The sequence below is a fragment of the Oncorhynchus mykiss genome, chromosome 12, assembly GCF_013265735.2.
Source record: "Oncorhynchus mykiss isolate Arlee chromosome 12, USDA_OmykA_1.1, whole genome shotgun sequence".
In the NCBI taxonomy this organism is placed as follows: Eukaryota; Metazoa; Chordata; class Actinopteri; order Salmoniformes; family Salmonidae; genus Oncorhynchus; species Oncorhynchus mykiss.
Window position 1 is genome coordinate 64,419,382 of NC_048576.1, and position 19,200 is coordinate 64,438,581.

A 19,200-nucleotide genomic window follows, 5' to 3' on the forward strand; every position below is an offset into this window, starting at 1 on the left:
TGTTATGAGTGGGAGGAAGTCATGCCAGATTTGTTTTATGCAAAGCTATGCAACAACCAGTTTTAACCAACAAAGACCTATTAATGAACATATAGGTCAAGTACTTTATCTTAACGTCACAAGACATATTTGACGTCATAAACAGACAGTACAGACAAGGTGTGTAACAATAACCCAACGTATGATTAACTTTCTACATTGGTATTCTTATTCATGCAAACGGCACACATTCCTAACATAAAAGTGTATATTCTTATTTCTCAACGTTCTTTCATTCAACAACTTTGTGGGAGGAGTCCTAGAAAACACACAAATCATCCGCAACTTAAATACCATGAAGATAGGTTTCTATGTGATTTATACATTAGGCTTTATAGTGGGCGTTTCCACCACTGGAGGCTGCTGATTGGAGGATGCCTCATAATAACATCTGGAATGTGGTATATTGGCTGGAATGCAGTTAATGGATTCAAACACATGAATGTGTTTGACACCACTCCATTCCGGCCATTATTATGAGGCGTCCTCCCCTCAGCAGCCTCCACCCTTGCAAAGTTTGCTACAATTTCAGAACTATAACTTGAACCAAATTCAAAAACTCACTTCAAGAAATCTAGAAAAATAAATAGTTTTTTTTTTTAAACTCAAGAATGTCAAGATTTCAGTCTTACCACAATAATTTATTTGCTTTCGCGGCGGCTCACATGGTAAACATTACATTCTATCCATTTACACAGTTAGAGCGGTAGAGTAGGCTAAGTGTAGCCTGGTCCCATACTGTATGCACTGTAGGCAACTCTTCTAACCTTGCCATGCCAAACATGACACAGAGAAGAGTTGGCTACAGCACAAACTGTACGATACCAGGCTACAGTACTATAAGTACCCTGCAGTAGAAGAACAACCCCCTGTCATGTTCCACTCACTGGTCTTATTTCCTAGTGGACCACAACAGTGCTTAAGACCATTTACCTTGTTAGGGGTGACAGTATTGACGCTGTCACCAAACTATCCATCCATCTGAACTGGCATCTCATGGCAGAGTGTAAGAAGCACCCTACCTCCAAGTCTCAGCTTAATAGCAAGCTAGAAATGTCGAGAACAATGCTTGAGCCGATTATGGAGGCTTGTTCTGAGAGATCTCTTTCAGACATGATATTAACTAGCATTTAACTAATGTTACCCATCATAATATGTTTGAAAGACCTGCAATCTGAGGATGGAGACACCAAAATAGCTTTCAAATAAACCCCAATTTCCATTCCCACAAATTATAATGAATATATATATATATATTTTTCCCCCCTTGACACGATTCAATCCAAATTGGCTACATAATATTATGGTAACATAATATTAGCCAATGAAGCAATCCCCAATTCAACAAACAGAGTCCTAACCCAAGGGGTATACTACAAAACAGGTTCAACTTTGATAAACAGAAATAACTTCTTTTTGGGGGTTCATTAAGCTAAACTTGTGTTTTTGGTTAAGTCAATTAGACTAAGCCCATTTGAAGTTATTTCAGGATAGCTAGGCAAGTTAGTTGGCCAACTCCTTGATCGTGCTTTAAAGTATACCCCTCTGAACAGTACTACTTATAAACGGCTTACGTGCAGCATAGGGACCATATGAAGAGACTGGTTTCATCATCTGAGGTTTAACTGGTATTTGGATGATCCTGTATTCATTGTTAAACCCACATACTAAAGTGGTTGATTTTGCATTTCTACTTTATCAAACACAATTACACAAATAAAAAGTACAAGAGAAACATATTGATCGATGAAACCGGGACTCCAGAGACGTGATGTTGAATCAATCACACAGCGACATGGTCACAGGGGACATGGTCCATATCTGAAGCGCATATGAATTACATATCCTCTTCTGCAGTATGGAATCTTAGAATTATATACCATCTGTCCTAAACCCTCGAACCCGTGACCAGACTTAGTCAGACTGAGGAGTCCTTAGGAGTGCCTCTGGGTCAGAGAGGGAACAGTAGAGGGTGTATCCTAGCTCATCCACCTCCACTGGCGTCAGCTCACAGAACAGGTTGACTTTGGGGACCAGGGCGCAGGGGAGCCTCCCAGCCTCTAGGTGTCCCACTAGAGAGCGGAGCAACTGCAGGAAGCGGTCAGCCAGCGCCTCCTGGGTCCAGTCGCCCTCCTTCTCGCTCAAAAGCAGTATGGCGTTGGTCAGCTGACTGGCCGACAGGCGCGCCAGGGCCGGGTTTAGCTTGCACACGGCTTTAGTCACCTTGAGGCAGGCACAGCGGCAGCCCCCGTCCTCTTGGTCCAGAGCCCGCAGGCGCGCAGTCTCCGCCACACGGAAGCTCTGCCGCCACAGGTTTTCATGGCGCTCCGCAGCCAGCCTGTGTGGCTTGGCGATGAGCGAGGCGCCGTCGTCCATCACCAGCAGAGGCAGGAAGTCCACGAAAAGAAGGCGGTCTGTCTCATACTGGACCTCCAGGGTGAGCGTCTCCGAGGGAACCACCGGCCGGATCACGTAGTCCAGAACGCTGCCGATGGCCGGCCAGTTGATGGAGCCCGCCACCAGCTTCTCGAACACCTCCAGGACAGACTTGGGGGAGAGGTAGCCACCTACCATGCAGCGGTCCCAGTAGCTGCTGCCTCGGGGGAAGTATTCCAGGTTCTCCCTGCGAATCAGCCAGAAGCCCGGAACGTTCATGATGGTGTCCTCCCCAGGGACTGACGACCACAGGTTCTTCTCCAGGGTCAGAGGGACCATGAGCTGAGCGTGATCCGCTGTCACCACCTGAGAAAGAGTGGGAGAGAGTCAGAGAGCACATGGTGTTACTCTTGTAAAACCATAACATTTCAAACCCAGAGACAGGCCCCGAGGTTAAAAAGCATTGTTTGTGGTCACAACACTCCTAAGCCAATGACCTGTGAAGTGATATCTTTACCCTTTCCCCCGGAAGGATCAAGTTTACTACTTCTACCCTCTTATTACCTGCAGGTCGTCATAGAGGCTGCCGCTGAGGTACATCTCTCGGAGAGGCATGTCGGGCAGCTTGGCGTGCAGGAAGATCCTCAGCTCTGCGCAGATGTCCAGGGCAGCCCGGCGGGCTGTGGCCTGCTCCTCAGCGGGGATGGCCACACGCTCCTGGTAGAACTCCCACAGTTTCTCCTGTAAGGAGAGGCGCATCCTGGCCCGGAAGAGGTCGGTCTCCCCTGCAGCGCTACGTCCCCGCCCCGCCGCCCTCCGCATGCAGTCTGAGTGGGATACAGCCACGACAGGCAGAGGTTAGGAATGTGCAGGTATGGGTTATCGCATATAACCCATGTGGGCTGGGCATTCTGATGATGCAAGACACTTTAATAATGAAGTAAATCAAATATGTTGAAAGGGCATGGGAGGTAAATAAGAACAAAAGTAAGGCTACTGGGTGACGACAGGAAATCCAACCCAACTAATGGGAACACGTACCACGAGAGGGGCTGCTTTACAGACTATCCTCTCCTACAGAGAGTAACCTACTACTAAAGCCAGAAGTACACCACACAATTTTTTTAAGTTGTTGAGATCAGACATGTTTCGTTTTTCACGAGACAGCGTGGTATGGAGAATCCTCACGACCAAGTGAAGAACCTTGTAGTGTGTGACCCCCCCCCCGCCTCCCGGTTTGTGCCACATCGTTTAGCTTGAGCACTAATACACGTTGGGAAGACAAAGAAACGACACGAAAGACGGTCGTTAAATGTGAGAGGCTCAGCAATGTTACCATTTTGAAAGTTGCGTAGTGTACACCCGGCATAAGAGAACCACCCAAAATACCACAGACTTTGGGGTATTTTTAACTTTATAACACATATCTAATGGAGCTCAATAGAAACTAGCCGTTTGAGTCTATCTAGTGGGGTTTCTACTAACAAAACTATAGGGTCGTTCCATTAAATTTCAATAGCTTTGACCGCACCCCTTGTAATTTTAACAAAACTTTCCATACATGTATGCCCATGGTAGAAGTGGTCAGAAAATAACTTTTTTTGACCTGAATGCCAAAACATTCAGGAGATAGAGGTGGCCAAATTGTGATCCATGATGCATACCATGAGACAGACACTGAATGTCTCGCTCTCTTGAAAATATAAAATGGCTCAGTTTGATATAATTTAAAAGCTTACTAACAGGATTGTCAAACTATTTGGTCATTCCTTAAAAAAAAAAAATGGTTTATGTTGAGACCGCCATCAGTTGAGACACAGCATGCACTTAAATAGAGACTAGGTCTAACTAAAATGGGAACAACATTGACATTTCAACTTTCCAATTGGTTGGAGGTCCACACAGAAAATATTGACTTGAATGGGAATATCAGTTGTTTTAAATTACAAATGTCAATCTTCCATACGAATCCTATTAAAATCATAAATATAGATAGAATCAAATCAAATGTTATTTGTCACGTGCGGCCGAATACAACAGGTGTACAACAGACCTTACAGTGAAATGCTTACTTACAAGCCTTTAAACCAACAATGCTTTAAGAAGTTAAGAAAAAAACGTGTTATGTAAAACATGTCAAATAAAAGTAACAAATAATTCAACAGCAGCAGTAAAATAACAATAGAGAGGCTATAAAAAGGGGGTACCGGTAGAGTCAATGTGCGGGGGCACAGGTTAGTCGAGGTAATATGTAAGTAGAGTTAAGGTGACTATGCATAGATAATAAACAGAGTAGCAGCAGTGTAAGATGGGTCTGGGTAGTCCTTTGATTAGCTGTTCAGGAGTCTTATGGCTTGGTGATAGAAGCGGTTAAGAAGCCTTCTGGACTTAGACTTGGCGCTCCGGTACCACTTGCTGTGCGGTAGCAGAGAACAGTCTATGACTACGGTGGCTGGAGTCTGACAGTTTTTAGGGCCTTCCTCTGACACCGCCTTGTATAGAGGTCCCGGATGGCAGGAAGCTTGGCCCCAGTGATGTACTGGGCCGTACGCACTACCCTCTGTAGTGCCTTGCGGTCAGAGGCCGCGCAGTTGCCATACCAGGCAGTGCTGCAACCAGGATACTCGATGGTGCAGCTGTAGAATATTTTGAGGATCTGAGGACCCAATGCCTAATCTTTTCAGTCTCCCGAGGGGGAATAGGTTTTGTCGTGCCCTCTTCATGACTGTCTTAGTATGTTTAGACCATGATAGTTTGTTGGTGATGTGGACAAGACATTCCCATTTAAATTGACATTTGATGGTGGCTATCTTCATGGTAGTAATTGGAATGTAAAATGTCAATTCAATTACTTTCAATGGTGTAACAGCTAAATTGCAGTTGTCTGAAGGGATAGGTCCATTCTATGAATTATACTTCTATGATTAAAATGACACCCACCCTGTATTCAAGAGTATACTGTGTCTGAACCGATGGCAGGCACAACACATACACCTCAGATGATATACATTAGGGTCTAAGCGTCAACATAGATTTAATTAAATTTGCCTGAGTTTACATGTTTTTAGATAATTTAAATTAAACATCACACGTATTTTTCCTACAATTTATAATAGTTTGGCAACCCTGGTTTCAAGCTTTTAAACTATATCAAACTTAACCGTTCATCTTTTCAAGTGATGAATACATGGACGTCTCATGGTATGCTGGGATATGCAAAAATTGGTCAACTTTGAGCCCCTCCATCTCCTGACTGTGTTGGCATTCAGGTCCAAAAAGTAATTTTCTGATCACTTAAACCATGGGCAAATATGTATGGAAAGTTTTGTTTAAATCAAAAGATGTGCGGTCAAAATCTGGTTGATATCAAATGGAACGACCCTATAGCTTCCTACAACAAGCAGAGTCAGTAGCATCACCCACAATACAGGAAGTACAGCCATCCTGACATCAGCCATCCTGTCGTCAATAGACACAGCCAAGGATTAGAAAACACTGCACAGAGATGAGGTCAAACCATCTGAAACACACTACTACCCCACTGTGACCACCTGCTACATCAATCCCAAGTGTTACTGTTCAGGCCTCGCTCTGAACAGAGTTAGGCAATGCGTGTGAGCAAGTGAGAGTGTAACAGGCGTCCCTATAGCTTCCACGCTCACCAGTCCTTATCGGTACTTGATCTCGCATCCTCTGCCTTGCCAACACACGTAATCGTCCTGCTTGACAACGTACTAACCAGTCGCACCACCGAAAAAGTACCAATTTGGCAGTGCCATTGGCAACATTTCACGCTGTGGGGTGAGCTAACGACAGGATTGTAACTCTGCTAAATGAGCAATGTTGATAGTTGTAATGCGAAACATTGTGTGTGACACCCTAAATACATTAGCGTACCATACCTGGTTCAAAGGAGTTGGAGGAGGTGGGTAGAGTCTGCAGTGACCTGCTCACTGTTGACCTCATGTCGTGGTTAAGTACCCGTGGTGACGAGCCCATCCAGCTTGGTTCTTCCCAACTCCTTTTCCCTGATGGTTCCATCTTAGTAGGGCTGGTCGGAGCACTTATGGCACGGTCATACATCTGAAAGGAGATGGAATTGAAAAGCATATTTGTCCATTAGAGTGTTTCATGAAATGGACATGTCTTCCACTCGTGGTAAAATTACTGATGTAGAGATCAGATGCCAAACAGTGAGCCTACAACTGAACTGGCACAACGGACAAAGAATGTACATAATAACATTTACAAGAATAGAATTGCAATGATCTAACTTAAAGAATGTCCCACTTACTCTTTTGACTGCTAGTGTTGCAATGCCAAGCATGGCAGCTCCTCCGACCCCAAGCACAAGCTTGGCATTAGAGAGCAAAAAGTCAACGGCCGTGCCCATGCCGTTGTCATCCTTCTTTCCTTTACGGTCACCGTTCACTCCCGCCATTCTGTCTTTGTGAATGTAGCATTAGAAAGGGAATATGATGAGAGAAGAACAAAGTACTGATTCAGACGTAGAGTCCTGCGTTCTATTACCATAACTCAAGGACCGTGTACCTTTTATTATTAAAATATGTATTATTAATTTATGAGAGCAAAAGGATAGTTGGTCAGTTAAATAGCTGAATAGTTTACCTGTTAGTGGTCTGCCACAAGCACGCCTTGCTAAAGGTGGTGTTGGATGGTTGAGCCTCACCTACATCAGCCCCCCCAGTCTACTGCTGAGGAAGAACTGGCCCCTCTTCAGTGCGGCCTCCTTGTCACTCGGCACGGTCAGAGCCTGGCAGCGGCGGAACTCGCCGGCCACGGCGCGCCGGTAGTAGTTGCGGTCTGTGTACTGAAGGTGGCACCCTGCACGGAGCAGTGCTCGGTACAGCTCCAGCACCGCACTACGAGACCAGCCGCCCATTAGGGATGCACATGGAGATGGGAGGACTCCTGTGAGGATAGGACATGTATTTATTTCAATAGAATAGGTAATCATTACGCAAAGGGTAGTATTAGCGTAGATTTTCAAACACTGTCACCTAGGCATCTGCCACTAGTGAAGTGGAAGGACAACATGGATCAAGTTAGGCTATACTAATCCTGAACAGTAACTAAACTACTTGATACGATTGGGCATATTTAGCTCGATAACCTTTGTGGATGACGAGATAAGAGATGAGACTGGTCATTTGTTGCAGATGTAATTTGTGTAACGTCCCAACAGGAATCTGTTCCAAAAATAACAAGGTTGCCAACAAACAACGCATACAAAGTTGTACTTCGGCAGAATAAGATACCGGGTAGGGCGTGGGCAATTTAGTTACGTTTTTCACTCACGTTTATTAAAAAAAAAAAAATGTCTATCCTCGCTCTGGTAGCCTATGGACAAACATTAAGAATAAGCTACGGCAGCTAGTTAGCTTGGTGAATTGATCATGCTACTTTGTATGCGTTGTTTGTTGGCATCCTTGTACTTTACGAAGTTTCTGGAACAGGTTCATGTTAGAATCTTCCACAAATGATACCCACCCAGCAGCAAGTCACGTTAATTTGCTAACTATCTAACATTAGCTATGGTATGCCGGTCTAGTCTGCATGCAGCCTAGCCGCGTCAGACCAGAGCAACACATAAGATACACCAAAGATACTGAAATAGCTAACTAACCACTTTCATCTGACATTAGCTAGTTTGCGTTAGCACTCGTCCAGCAGAACACCCCTTAGCAATTTAGCTACCAAACGTTAGCTGCTGTTTCCCGTGTAGACGATACGATAAGTGAGCTAACAATTAGCTATACTAGAATAGCAAAACTAGTACCAATCGTATTGTTCCCATTGATTGGCTAATAGTAATAAAAAATAAAATAAAAATCACTTAATTCTAGCCTAGCTAGTGAGCTAACGTTAATTAGCTTTTTTCAGTAACGTTACCCTCCGAACGATGCTGACCTTGCACATTGAGGAGCTGATACTCACAATAAATTGAATACAAATATACGATATTGACAGAACAACATTTTACATCGTCAAGGGAGACCGCTGAACTTACGTTTGAGAAACGATTTCAAAGGTTTCTCCTTATAAGTACAACAGACACAGTTCCCCCTCGCTTCGGGGTCAGAATGACAAACCGGAAGCTATTGGCTACTTATTTTTGCACTGGAATTACTACATCCGGTTTGAACATTTTTTATGCTGAGAAATGTGACATTACAGCACTCAGTCTTATTTAGCCTACAAACCTATACACCTTTATATGATGGAATACATTTTTATAAAGAAGTCTAATAAGGAAACATATGTGAATAAGATCATAAACCAATGTAATAAGACTATATAAGTAGAGTAGAGTAGGTTAAAGGAGAGTAGAGTATTACTTTATTAATCCGAATTTGGGAAATTGTTTTATCACCTATAGCATCATCACTGATTACCAGGACAAGACAAGGATAAATGAAACACATATAATAAAACAAGTTCATATTAATATGTACTATATTGGTAAAGTTTGTGAGCAGCTAAGATTCGACACAATCCCTTGTGTGATCTTGGGTTAATAGAAAGTGAAGCTCATTTGGTGTTTTATTGCCCTCTGTATGATGACCCGAGACATGTTCTGTTTGGTAAAATTGTTGGTGCTCACTCATGAAGTGTTTGATTACAGGATGAACACAGGTTGAAGTTCTTTTTCACAATGTGAGTTTTTTTTACATTGCACAATTTATTTTCCTGTGGTGGAGAAGTGTATTGTTTGTGTAGAGAGACAAGGTGAAAATTGTAATAGCTAAGTGTTAAATGCATTTAATTTGTTTAATGTAACATTTTTGTTTTGTGCACACCTACTTGACACTTGATATCGTGTCTTATAAGCCCATACGGGCTGGGCACCATGTTGCTGGTGGTTTCAAGTTTAATTTGTCACATGCACAAGTAAACTGAAATGCTTAACTTGCAAGCCCTACCCAACAGTGCAGTATTCAATATAAAATAATATAACTAATAACAAAATATAAAAAGTAGTTTTTATTGTTATCATAAATATCTACATTGTTAGGTAATTGAAGAAACAGTTACTTAGGAATTACACTTAACTAAGCAAAGTGGTTTCTGAAATTGGGGAACCAAATGCCATTAAGTGGTGAAATCTCACAACTAGCTACCTAAGCAGCTTGCATACAATCACATAATGTTTGTCTCCATTAGGAATGTCTGAGTATTTTGTCTGCTAAATTACCTTTAGTGAAAATAAGAAGTCCCATTAATCTGCGTTGTCATCAATCCTATGCAAAGGCTTACAATTAATTATATTCTTTCAAAAAATAATAAATCTTAAACAAACAGAAACATAGCCAATGCCCCACGTTTCGGCTAGATACCTTTTCATAAACACAACTCCAAATAGAAAGACTGACAAAAGGAGTAATGTTGAATACTATATGTCTAAAGTAAAAAAAATGTTTTTAAGTGCCAACGAATCGTATCTTATTCATAAGAAAAATGTACAGCACAGTTCTGTCTAAGGTGTGTCTATCTAAGGCTGGTGAGGCCTACTTTGGTTAGGGAGTCTCGGGCAGCTGAGGTCAGAGGTCAGGGGGGCTTCGGGCATCTCAGGTCAGAGGGGTTTCGGGCAACTGAGTTCAGGGGGCTTCGGGTAGTTGTGGTCAGTGAGTTTCAGGAGCAGCACCAGTTTTGATTAAAGTGAAACTACATATGTTAAGAACAGTTCCCACTAAGGGGGAAATACAAATAAGTAATGGGTTTTACTATGTACACAATAAGAAAAAAACATGCATCAGAGTATAAATATAGGTGTGAAACCTCAGGAGGCTCATCACACATCTTTGACACCTTGACTGGAGGTAAAGTATGGACATTTTTTGGCAATTTGCTCATTTACTGAAAAATAAATGTTTAATTAACTAGGCAAGTCATTTAAGAACAAATTCTTAATTATAATGACTGCCTACCACGGCCAATCCCTAACGACGCTGGGGCAATTGTGCGCCACCCCCTGGGACTCACAATCACTGCCGGTTGTGATAAAGCCTGGAATTAAAACAGGGTCTGTAGTGACGCCTCTAGCACTGAGAGGCAGTACCTTAGACCGCTGCACCACTCGGGGGCCCTAGGGATAAGATAATACAAATATTCCCTGAGTTATTCCAATATTTCACAATTGGATACTATTGGTCATAATCAAGAATACCAAGGAAATACTTGTATAGTTACGTCACATGATTGAATGTATGGTGGTCTGTATTAGTAAATAAACCACAGAAATCTCACATTACATTTAGCCCTATGGCCATAATGTTGTTTGTGAGTCAGATAATGTTAGTCTACCTAACAGAACTTCACAGGTAACCAAGTTACTGGCAGCAGTGATATCTGTCAAAGTGTTTTTGAATATGGTCTAAATTGTGTTAAATAGTTAAGACTATTGTAACTTGGGACGGCATAAGACATTGCGAGACACAGCCATTACTAATTCAGCCTCAAGCCTCTTATTCTACTGTTGCTACAAATCTAATTATAGAGACCAGGAGGCATGTACCAGGAGACATTTTCGAAACCAGTTAAAGTGCATTTAATGTTCAGTCACAAGGGTTAAATGGTCATGTGGAAAACTGTCTGCCAATGACTGTTTGGGTGAAATAGAGCATAGAGCATCAAACTAATGGTGCACCTGAAAAACCTTTAAAAAGAGTTCCAACATTTCTTGAACATTGACCATTCCATTAGGGAGAGTATTTGCAGTGAGAGGCTGCCTCAGATTCACCCAGCGTCTATTGAGACAGGAAATGTAATTGCTTAATTGGAATCACTAGGTACATATTATTGCCAACCCTTGTTTGTGTAGTACAACAAAACTTGCTGTTCACTGACTATCACTGCATCTTACGGAGCGTACATATCTTGGGAGTGTTTTCGGTGTTGAGGTAAACTAGTTTCTACTTTTATAAATGACATTTTATGAGCTAATACACGTACCAACAATGGCTGTAGGAATAACACAACTTTATCTACTTATGTGTAGCCTAATTACAGAGTGTAATGTCCAGAGCAACGTATCTGTGAGTGCTTGTGTTGTTGATCATAGTGGTATTTTATGTACCTAAAATGTGCATATTTTTTTTCACCCACGAAGCTGAGCCAGATGTGTATATTGGTCTTTCTTGAAATGCATGTTTTAAAGTTAGTCACGCTTGAATGAGTCATAGCGGTATGACACATTTTTTAGTGGAGGGCAGCCTCCTTGCTAATACTGTTGAGGGGTGTAGGGACTTCAGGACATCCCACTGACAATGTATGTAAACTTAAATGATTTACTCTACTAATTGTCTAAATCATTGCAATTGATCTTAGCAACTTTGATGACAAGAAGTTGCCTCAGGCAGGGGGAAAATGTTTTTAATATAATAGCAGTGTTGTTATTTTACATGTATTTTAGGCATGCAAAATAGTTGGTTAATAGCATTGGTTGTCAGTGGAGTTGTCAAAATCACATTTGAGGAATTTACACATTGTAACCCTTACACATCCTATATTTTGGTTGTGATGCCCTGAGATTGTGAACAGATCTCTTGAAGAGAGCTGCTATCACATTCAAAAGTTAATGGCAAAAATTGAATTTCCATAATACAAGAGAGAAAATTCAAAATAACCACTTTCTCAAAAAAAAAAAAAATATTCTGTGACATGATTTTGACATCTTATAAGCTGGTTTAGTTTGCTGATAACTGGTTTTAATGAAGCTACATTTTGACAAAAGTGACACAACTGTGTTATTAGTTTATTTTTATGGAAATATTACAATGTGGTACTTAAATTCTACAGTTGAATGTATTTCTGAACGTATATATTACCTATGTGGTTTATAGAGGTGGTATTACATAAAACCTATCAATTGTAACTTAATTTAGTTAGAATAATTATTAACTACCTGGTAATCACAAGGTCATAGGCGTAGCTGAACTTGAATCTGGTCTTAGAAGAATGAAAAACAGGCAGCATTGTAAAGAGAGACGGACTAGGCTTATCAGCACAAATCTAATTACCCCAACAGGGTCATGCAGAATGAGACATATTCCCATGACAACTGGCAATACAAACACCATGCTAATTCTTATCATTAAGGGATGAGGGTAATGTAGAGCAGCCACTCTCACACACTGTGTGATAAAGGAGAAGTCACAATGTATCTCAAATAGAATACATTGACCTTACAGGAGGTATTGTATTACAGATGATCTTGCATACAAACTACGGGTACTGTCCATTCACATCAGCCAAATGAATCCATAAAGAGTCCTCTGTGTGTCTCATGAGCTCTTCTCCTAGATAATATGATTAGCCTAATTGAATTACAGCCTTTGTAATCATACAGGTTACAGTATGTATTACAGTAACTATGGTTGAAAGAGAATATCAGGGCAAATTACCTGAGTGTCTTTACCTTAACTCAATTGATTGTGCGTCCTCGCTCTCTCATTGCATTAGGTTCCCCCTATCGACAGGACAGGATGGCACTACTCGATTACCCTATTCCAGAGCTAGATGTCACCTTACAAGAGGCAGGCCGTGTGCTCCAGCTCACCCTGAGCCCCGAGCTCTACCCTCAATTCAAAAATACCCTTAGCCAACAGAGGGAGGTCCTGCAGGAGGCCCAAAAGTGCTTGGCGGCTGCCGCCTCTGGCCGAGAGAACTGGGTGACAGAGCAATTCAAGAGCCGGCTGCTTTCATGTACCGACCCCCTGCCCACCTCGACAGCCATCCCTGCTGTCTTGCCCCCCTCCAGAGCCAGGAAGGAGTGTGCCCAACTGGAGAGGGCTGCTGCTCTGCTCTGGGCTGTGGCCAAGATGTATAGTGAGCCTTCGCTGGTAGAGGGTGAGGGGCAAACTGAGCGCACACAGCAATCAGAGGTGTTTGCTGCCAGCCGCATTCCTGGGAAGACCCAAGATGAGATTAAAGTAAGCTTTGGGAGTACTCCGTGTTTTTTTGTGTTTTCATACACCATCTCTGATGATACTGATAACAATTCATCATACTCCCTTATCTTATTGTCATATAATGTGATTATCTCCTACTTCTTAACATGCTATTTGCATTACAGGTATACCAAGACTGCCTCCATGCCATCGTAATCTGTGCTAGAGGGGTATTTTCAGTCAACATACTGCAGCATCCCAGCCCAGGCGGGCCTATGTCCCCTCTACCGTTCCCTGACATCTACAGCCAAGTGGCTCATGTGATGAGCCAACATAGAGCTGCCAAGAACAACAAGCCCTCTGCCATCTGCGGCCTCTCTGCCCTGCAGCGGCAAGCCTGGAGTGCTGTGAGGGAGGAGATCCTGAGAGCAGGTGGGGCAGCGGCCGCCTCACTGGGGTTGATGGAGAGTGCTGTGGTGGCTCTCTCCCTGGAAGACTGCAATGCACCAGCTGATCTGGCAGACACCCTTAATGCTGTCAGACTGGGAGGAGGAGATGGGCCCTGTCTGAGATACTATGACAAGGTACAGTATGGGATGTTTGTGGTAATGTAATTGTGGATGACAACTACTACAATACAGTACAGTGATGCCGTAGTGAATCAACTGGATTCATCAGGTTACCGGATGAGGATATGGACTTGATTTTTGGTGCTGACAAAAATATACCCTAGACAATGGAGTGAAATCAATTGTTCAATATTGAATCAAATTGTAAGTGGATCTTTACTGCACATCAGACATACGTAATTGCACCAAACAAAATTCAGTTTATTAACTCACTGACACAAGACTTGAAAACATAGGTTCCTCTTCCTCTTTTTCTACAGGTGGTGAACCTGGTGGTATTCAAAGACAGCACAGCAGGGATGGTGTTTGAGCACAGTGCACTGGATGGAATGGTGGCTGGGTTAGTGGCTGAGACTGTGTGGTATCTCTCTGAGTCACTTAATGTAGACCTAGTCCAGGCCAACACAGGAAGCAATGGGTCAGCCTATCTTAACAAGGCTGATTCCTCCTCCCCAAGCCCCTTAGCATTCCCACTACATGCATTCCCACTAACTAAAACAGACCCCCCAAAGTCCTCCCCTAAAGCAATTCATCCCATCATCACGTTTGAGGTTCTCTCTTACCCAGATGTCTTTGCTACCCTCCGGGGTCACAGGGGCCTGTACGATGCCTGGATCAACTTTTCCTTGCAGCTCTCCCTGAGGCAGACTCTTGGGGAATCTGCTGCCAGCCACATTCTTGTAACCCCTACCCATATGCGTCACTACAAGCATGGCCGCTGCGATCCAACATACTCCCTCACCATGCAATCCTACCAGCTCATCAGTGCTTTGGAATCCTGCATCGGACCAGACAACAACCCTCGATACACGAACGAACTGCTCCGTCTGTTCCATGTGGCTTTCCTGGAGCACAAAAACCTGATTAAAGCCACTAAAAGTGGACATGGTGTGGGCCCTCACCTAGCAGCCCTACGCTGGTCCATGTCTCCAGACAACCCTCTCAAGAAGTTTCTTGACCCCTTTGGGTGCCCCTCTGTTTACCTTACTGGCAAGGATTTGATGGAGGGAGTGGAGCTTGCTGTAGGGAATGTGTATGCTAAAGACCAACTTGCTGTAACCTACCTGGGGAGAAGAGACCGGGTCCGTATAGTGCTCAATGGTAAAGGCACCTTTTCCACAGTGTTGGAGAAGCTTCAAGATAGCCTGAAAGTAAATCTGAAGCTGGTGATGCTTCTCGCTGTCAGATATTCCATCGCCGGACAAATGGGAGCCATGGAGTGTCTGCTGCAAGAAGAACAAGCAGGAAGAAGGAATGGATCCTCCCAAGGGGAAATTCACAAATGTATCAGTCCAGCAGGCCAAAAACAAGGCACAACAATGTCTAAGTCAACACTTTCCTCTAACTCTGCCTCCAGCATGAGTCCAAACTTCACTTTGGTGATCCATGGTGGAGCTGGGGAGGAGATGATGCTGAATACAAAGGTGGTAGGCGTCATTGAATTTGCTCTACAGACAGCTCTGACCCTCGGATCACAAGTGCTACAACAGGGAGGCAGTAGTCTTGACGCAGTACAGCGGAGTGTGCAAGCTCTTGAAGACTGCTTTCTGTTCAATGCCGGGAAGGGATCTGTTTTCAACAAAGATGGGAAAAATGAGATGGAGGCGACCATAGTAGATGGAAATGGGATGAACTCTGGATCGGTGGCTTGTGTGCAGAGTGTGAAGAACCCTGTGAAAGCAGCAAGACAGGTCATGGAGAAGAGCGTACACTCACTCTTAGTAGGGGAAGGTGCAGAAGAGTTTTTGCAAGGCTTAGAAGAGAGTGAGAAGCCTATGAGGGCGGAGTACTTCCAAACTGATGTCCGTCGCAGAGAGCTGACAGCAAAACTCAGTACTGGCAACGCCTCCAAGAACAAGCATCCACAGAAAGTGGGAGCTGTTGCTTTGGATCGATGGTGTAGGTTAGCTGCTGCAACGTCCACAGGTGGGTTGGTGGGAAAATGGAAGGGTCAAGTTGGAGACACAGCAGTAGTGGGAGCAGGTATATTTGCTGATGACAAGCTTGCAGTAACCTGCTCTGGTGATGGAGATGTGTTTCTAAGACACACAGTTGCACAAAAAGTGGCCAGTCTCTACCATCATAAAGGCTACAGCCTTAGGGCGGCATGTCGAGAAGTCATGTCTGAGAACTTGAAGGGCAGCTGTGCTGGGATCATTGCTGTAGACGCAAAAGGGGATGCTGTTGTTGAAACCAATGTTGAGGTGTTGTTTGTAGCTTCCATGGTTGGTGGCATTGCACGTGTCGAAGTCCTGAGACCCATGAAGAGTTATTTCAATGTAATCTGGGAGACTGATGAACTAGTTGCTCACCTACACTCCAACCCTTGGACACCAGGTGCCACCATCCTTACCCAAAAGACTCTGAGTGGGCCAAGCAGCATCTTTCAGCTGGTTGAACCAGATTTCTTAGCACTGTTGCAAGGCGCACGGGCTGTTTCAAACCTGCTATGCGAACGACTGGGGGTACAGCGTTGCGCCCTAGTATTTAACCCACATCCCGAGCAGCCGGCCCATATCCGAGTGCTACCACTTCATGGTTTGGAATCCAACTGGCGCTCCCAACCTACTGGGGAGGAGGACTTTCAGGCCTATGATCCAGGTTACTGCACCTCAAAGAGTGGCCCGCGCTGGGAAGATGCAGATCTGGACCAGGTTCAGGCCAAGATTCGGGACAAGCTGCCAACGCCTAACGCACCATCGTGCTATGACTTCTTAGGAGATCCTTCCCACAATGGACTGTTCTGCCGTATTGTGCGTGGGGAGGAGCAACAGTGGCGGGTGTGGGAAGACAGTGATCATGTGGCTTTCCTCACTCCCTACCCTAATACACCTGGACTCACAGTTCTAGTGCCACGTAAACCACTGTCCAGCAACATTTTCCGTCTGGAAGAGACTGATTACACATCACTGATCCTGGCCACTCGTAAGGTAGCTGGACTGCTGGAGGAAGGAATGCATGCTCGAGGTGTTGCACTCATCTTTGAGGGCTTTGAGATCGATTATGCCCATGTCAAGCTGATCCCTCTGGTTCCTCCACGTGGTGACAAGCCTGCTGAGGTGTTCCCAGAGTACTTCCAAAGCTACCCCGGCTACGTCTCATCTGTCGATGGCCCTCCCGCCAGCCCTGAAACTCTAAAGGAAATCCACACCAAAATCACACTTTGCAGGCCTCCTCGTTCCTGGGAGGATCCACAGAGCCACTCCATGTTAGCCATCAAGAGCCAGTGGTACCGCAATCTCTTTCAAATTCAAAATACTCTCTTCCACAACACAGTGGAGTACTTCAACAACACCTGTCAGTACGCGTACGCCCTGACTCCTCTCACCACTGACACAATCTCCTCTCCGATGGGCCTGGGATCAGACTCCGAGCCCGTTTACGTCAACTTGCTGGGGCAGGATGTGTACTTGGCTGACTCCATGCAATTTGTGCTGGAGTATTTCTTGCGATTCCAAGAAAACTTGCCAGGGACATACTACGTATCGCCAAGTTTCCGGGGAGAAGATCCAGATGCCACTCATCTTAACCAGTTCTACCATGTTGAGTGTGAGCTCCTGGGCGACATGGATACTGCCATGCACATAGCTGAGGGATACGTGGCTCATCTCACCAATGCAATGCTGAAGAAACACTCCAACATCATACTGAACTCTGCTGGGACCCTTTCACATGTCAAGGACTTACTGGAGAAGTTGGAGGGAGGAACCCCTCTGCCAAGAGTCACTCTGGACAAGGCCATCCCTATGATGCCCTCTCCAGACTGCTTGGAGTGGGTACAGGACGGCCAGCCCCAGTTTGGCAGGAAGTTAACCCGCAAAGGAGAACGGGTTTTGATTGAGAAGTACGGAGGCGCTGTTTGGCTGACAGAGATGGACCACCTGGGAGTGGCTTTCTACCAAGCATATGTGGAGGGCTCGGGCAGACGCAAGGCAAAAGCATCGGACCTCCTCTTGGGATTGGGGGAGACTCTGGGTCTTGGGGAGCGTCACTCCAGCCCTGAGATGGTGCAAGAAGCCCTCAGACATCATGCAGTCCCAGAGGAATCCTACAAGTGGTACATCAACATGCGGCAGGTCATTCCTCTACTCACCAGCGGGTGGGGTATGGGCACCGAACGCTACTTGTGTTGGCTGCTTCAGCATAATGACATCAGAGACATACATATTATACCCCGTATGAAGGCCAGGAAATACATGCCTTGAAATATCCTTAACCCACTAGTTACCCAAAGACGGATGAAAAAGTTGCCTAACTGTCAGCTCTTTCATTGAACGTCCTAAGGGATTCAAGGTGTATTTTTTATTTTGACTATTTTCTACATTTAAAAAATAGTGAAGACATTACTACTATGAAATAACATGTGTAGAATCATGTAGTAACCAAAAAAAAGTGTTAAACAAATCTAAATATATTTTATATTTGAGATTCTTCAAAGTAGCCACCCTTTGCCTTGATGACAGCTTTGCACACTCTTGGTATTCTCTCAACAACCTTCATGAGGTAGTCACCTGGAATGCATTTCAATTAACAGGTGTGCCTTGTTAAAAGTACATTTGTGGAATTTATTTTCTTCTTAATGTGTCTGACCCAACCAGTTGTGTTGTGACAAGATAATTGTAGACAAGCCAATTGTACCATTTTTTTTCCCCCAAAGCAAGATTTTGTTACATGTAGAACCATCGTTCTGTCTGTAATTCTTAAAAGTATCTGTCAGTAAATCCTTCTATGTAAAACTTTTAATCATTCTCTATCCTTGATATATTTGGTTACATGAGGAATAACTAATTCACACAATAGTTCTTAACATTTCACACAAAATAATTACTGTTCACAGGCATCTCAACTGTCTAAAAAAGTGAGAGAACATATTTGCTAACATAACACATTGGTCAAGGTGAACACTTCTCTGGCCTATTTAAGAAAATGGATGTTTTGCGTATGATTATAAAAACACTTGAGAATACCATACTTGTGTGAATTTTCAAATACTATTGTGGTTTGTTTCATATGTATGATTATTTTAATTGTTTCCTTTATTACCAAGGCATTAATAAACGCTGTCTTCATCAGCCATCAAACAATGTAAATCTATTGTACTTTGTGGTATTAGTACCATTCAAATTAAAAATTGTTGCTGTGTCATATTGTTGCCTTATTCTTACTTCTAGAATGCTTTGAGTAGGGCCTAAATAGAACAACAGTAGTAGACATGGTTTGTAACAAGCGGAACTCCCAAAACAACA

General features: G+C 43.7%; 2 protein-coding genes across 6 annotated transcripts; one reads left to right on the forward strand and one right to left on the reverse strand.

Annotated features, from left to right (window-relative positions):
- Positions 1-8,562, reverse strand: mief1 (mitochondrial elongation factor 1). 5 transcript variants are annotated; one of them, XM_021624553.2, is made up of 6 exons: positions 8,447-8,562; positions 7,106-7,347; positions 6,710-6,857; positions 6,318-6,498; positions 2,980-3,242; positions 1-2,781 (listed from the first exon to the last, which is right to left on the reverse strand). In XM_021624553.2, exons 3-6 carry the CDS (start codon positions 6,854-6,856, stop codon positions 1,954-1,956), a joined length of 1,419 nt encoding a protein of 472 aa, XP_021480228.1. In that variant the 5' UTR covers position 6,857; positions 7,106-7,347; positions 8,447-8,562; the 3' UTR covers positions 1-1,953. The 5 variants fall into 5 exon arrangements, with proteins under 5 accessions (XP_021480228.1, XP_021480227.1, XP_021480226.1 ...); XM_021624552.2 differs by having other exon boundaries at positions 6,710-6,861; XM_021624551.2 differs by having other exon boundaries at positions 7,045-7,347.
- Positions 8,563-11,123: 2,561 nt separating this feature from the next.
- Positions 11,124-19,200, forward strand: LOC110538022. Its single transcript, XM_021624555.2, has 4 exons — positions 11,124-11,336; positions 12,898-13,367; positions 13,511-13,909; positions 14,215-19,200. The coding sequence occupies exons 2-4, from the start codon at positions 12,921-12,923 to the stop codon at positions 18,157-18,159; spliced, it is 4,791 nt and encodes a 1,596-aa protein (XP_021480230.2). The 5' UTR covers positions 11,124-11,336; positions 12,898-12,920; the 3' UTR covers positions 18,160-19,200.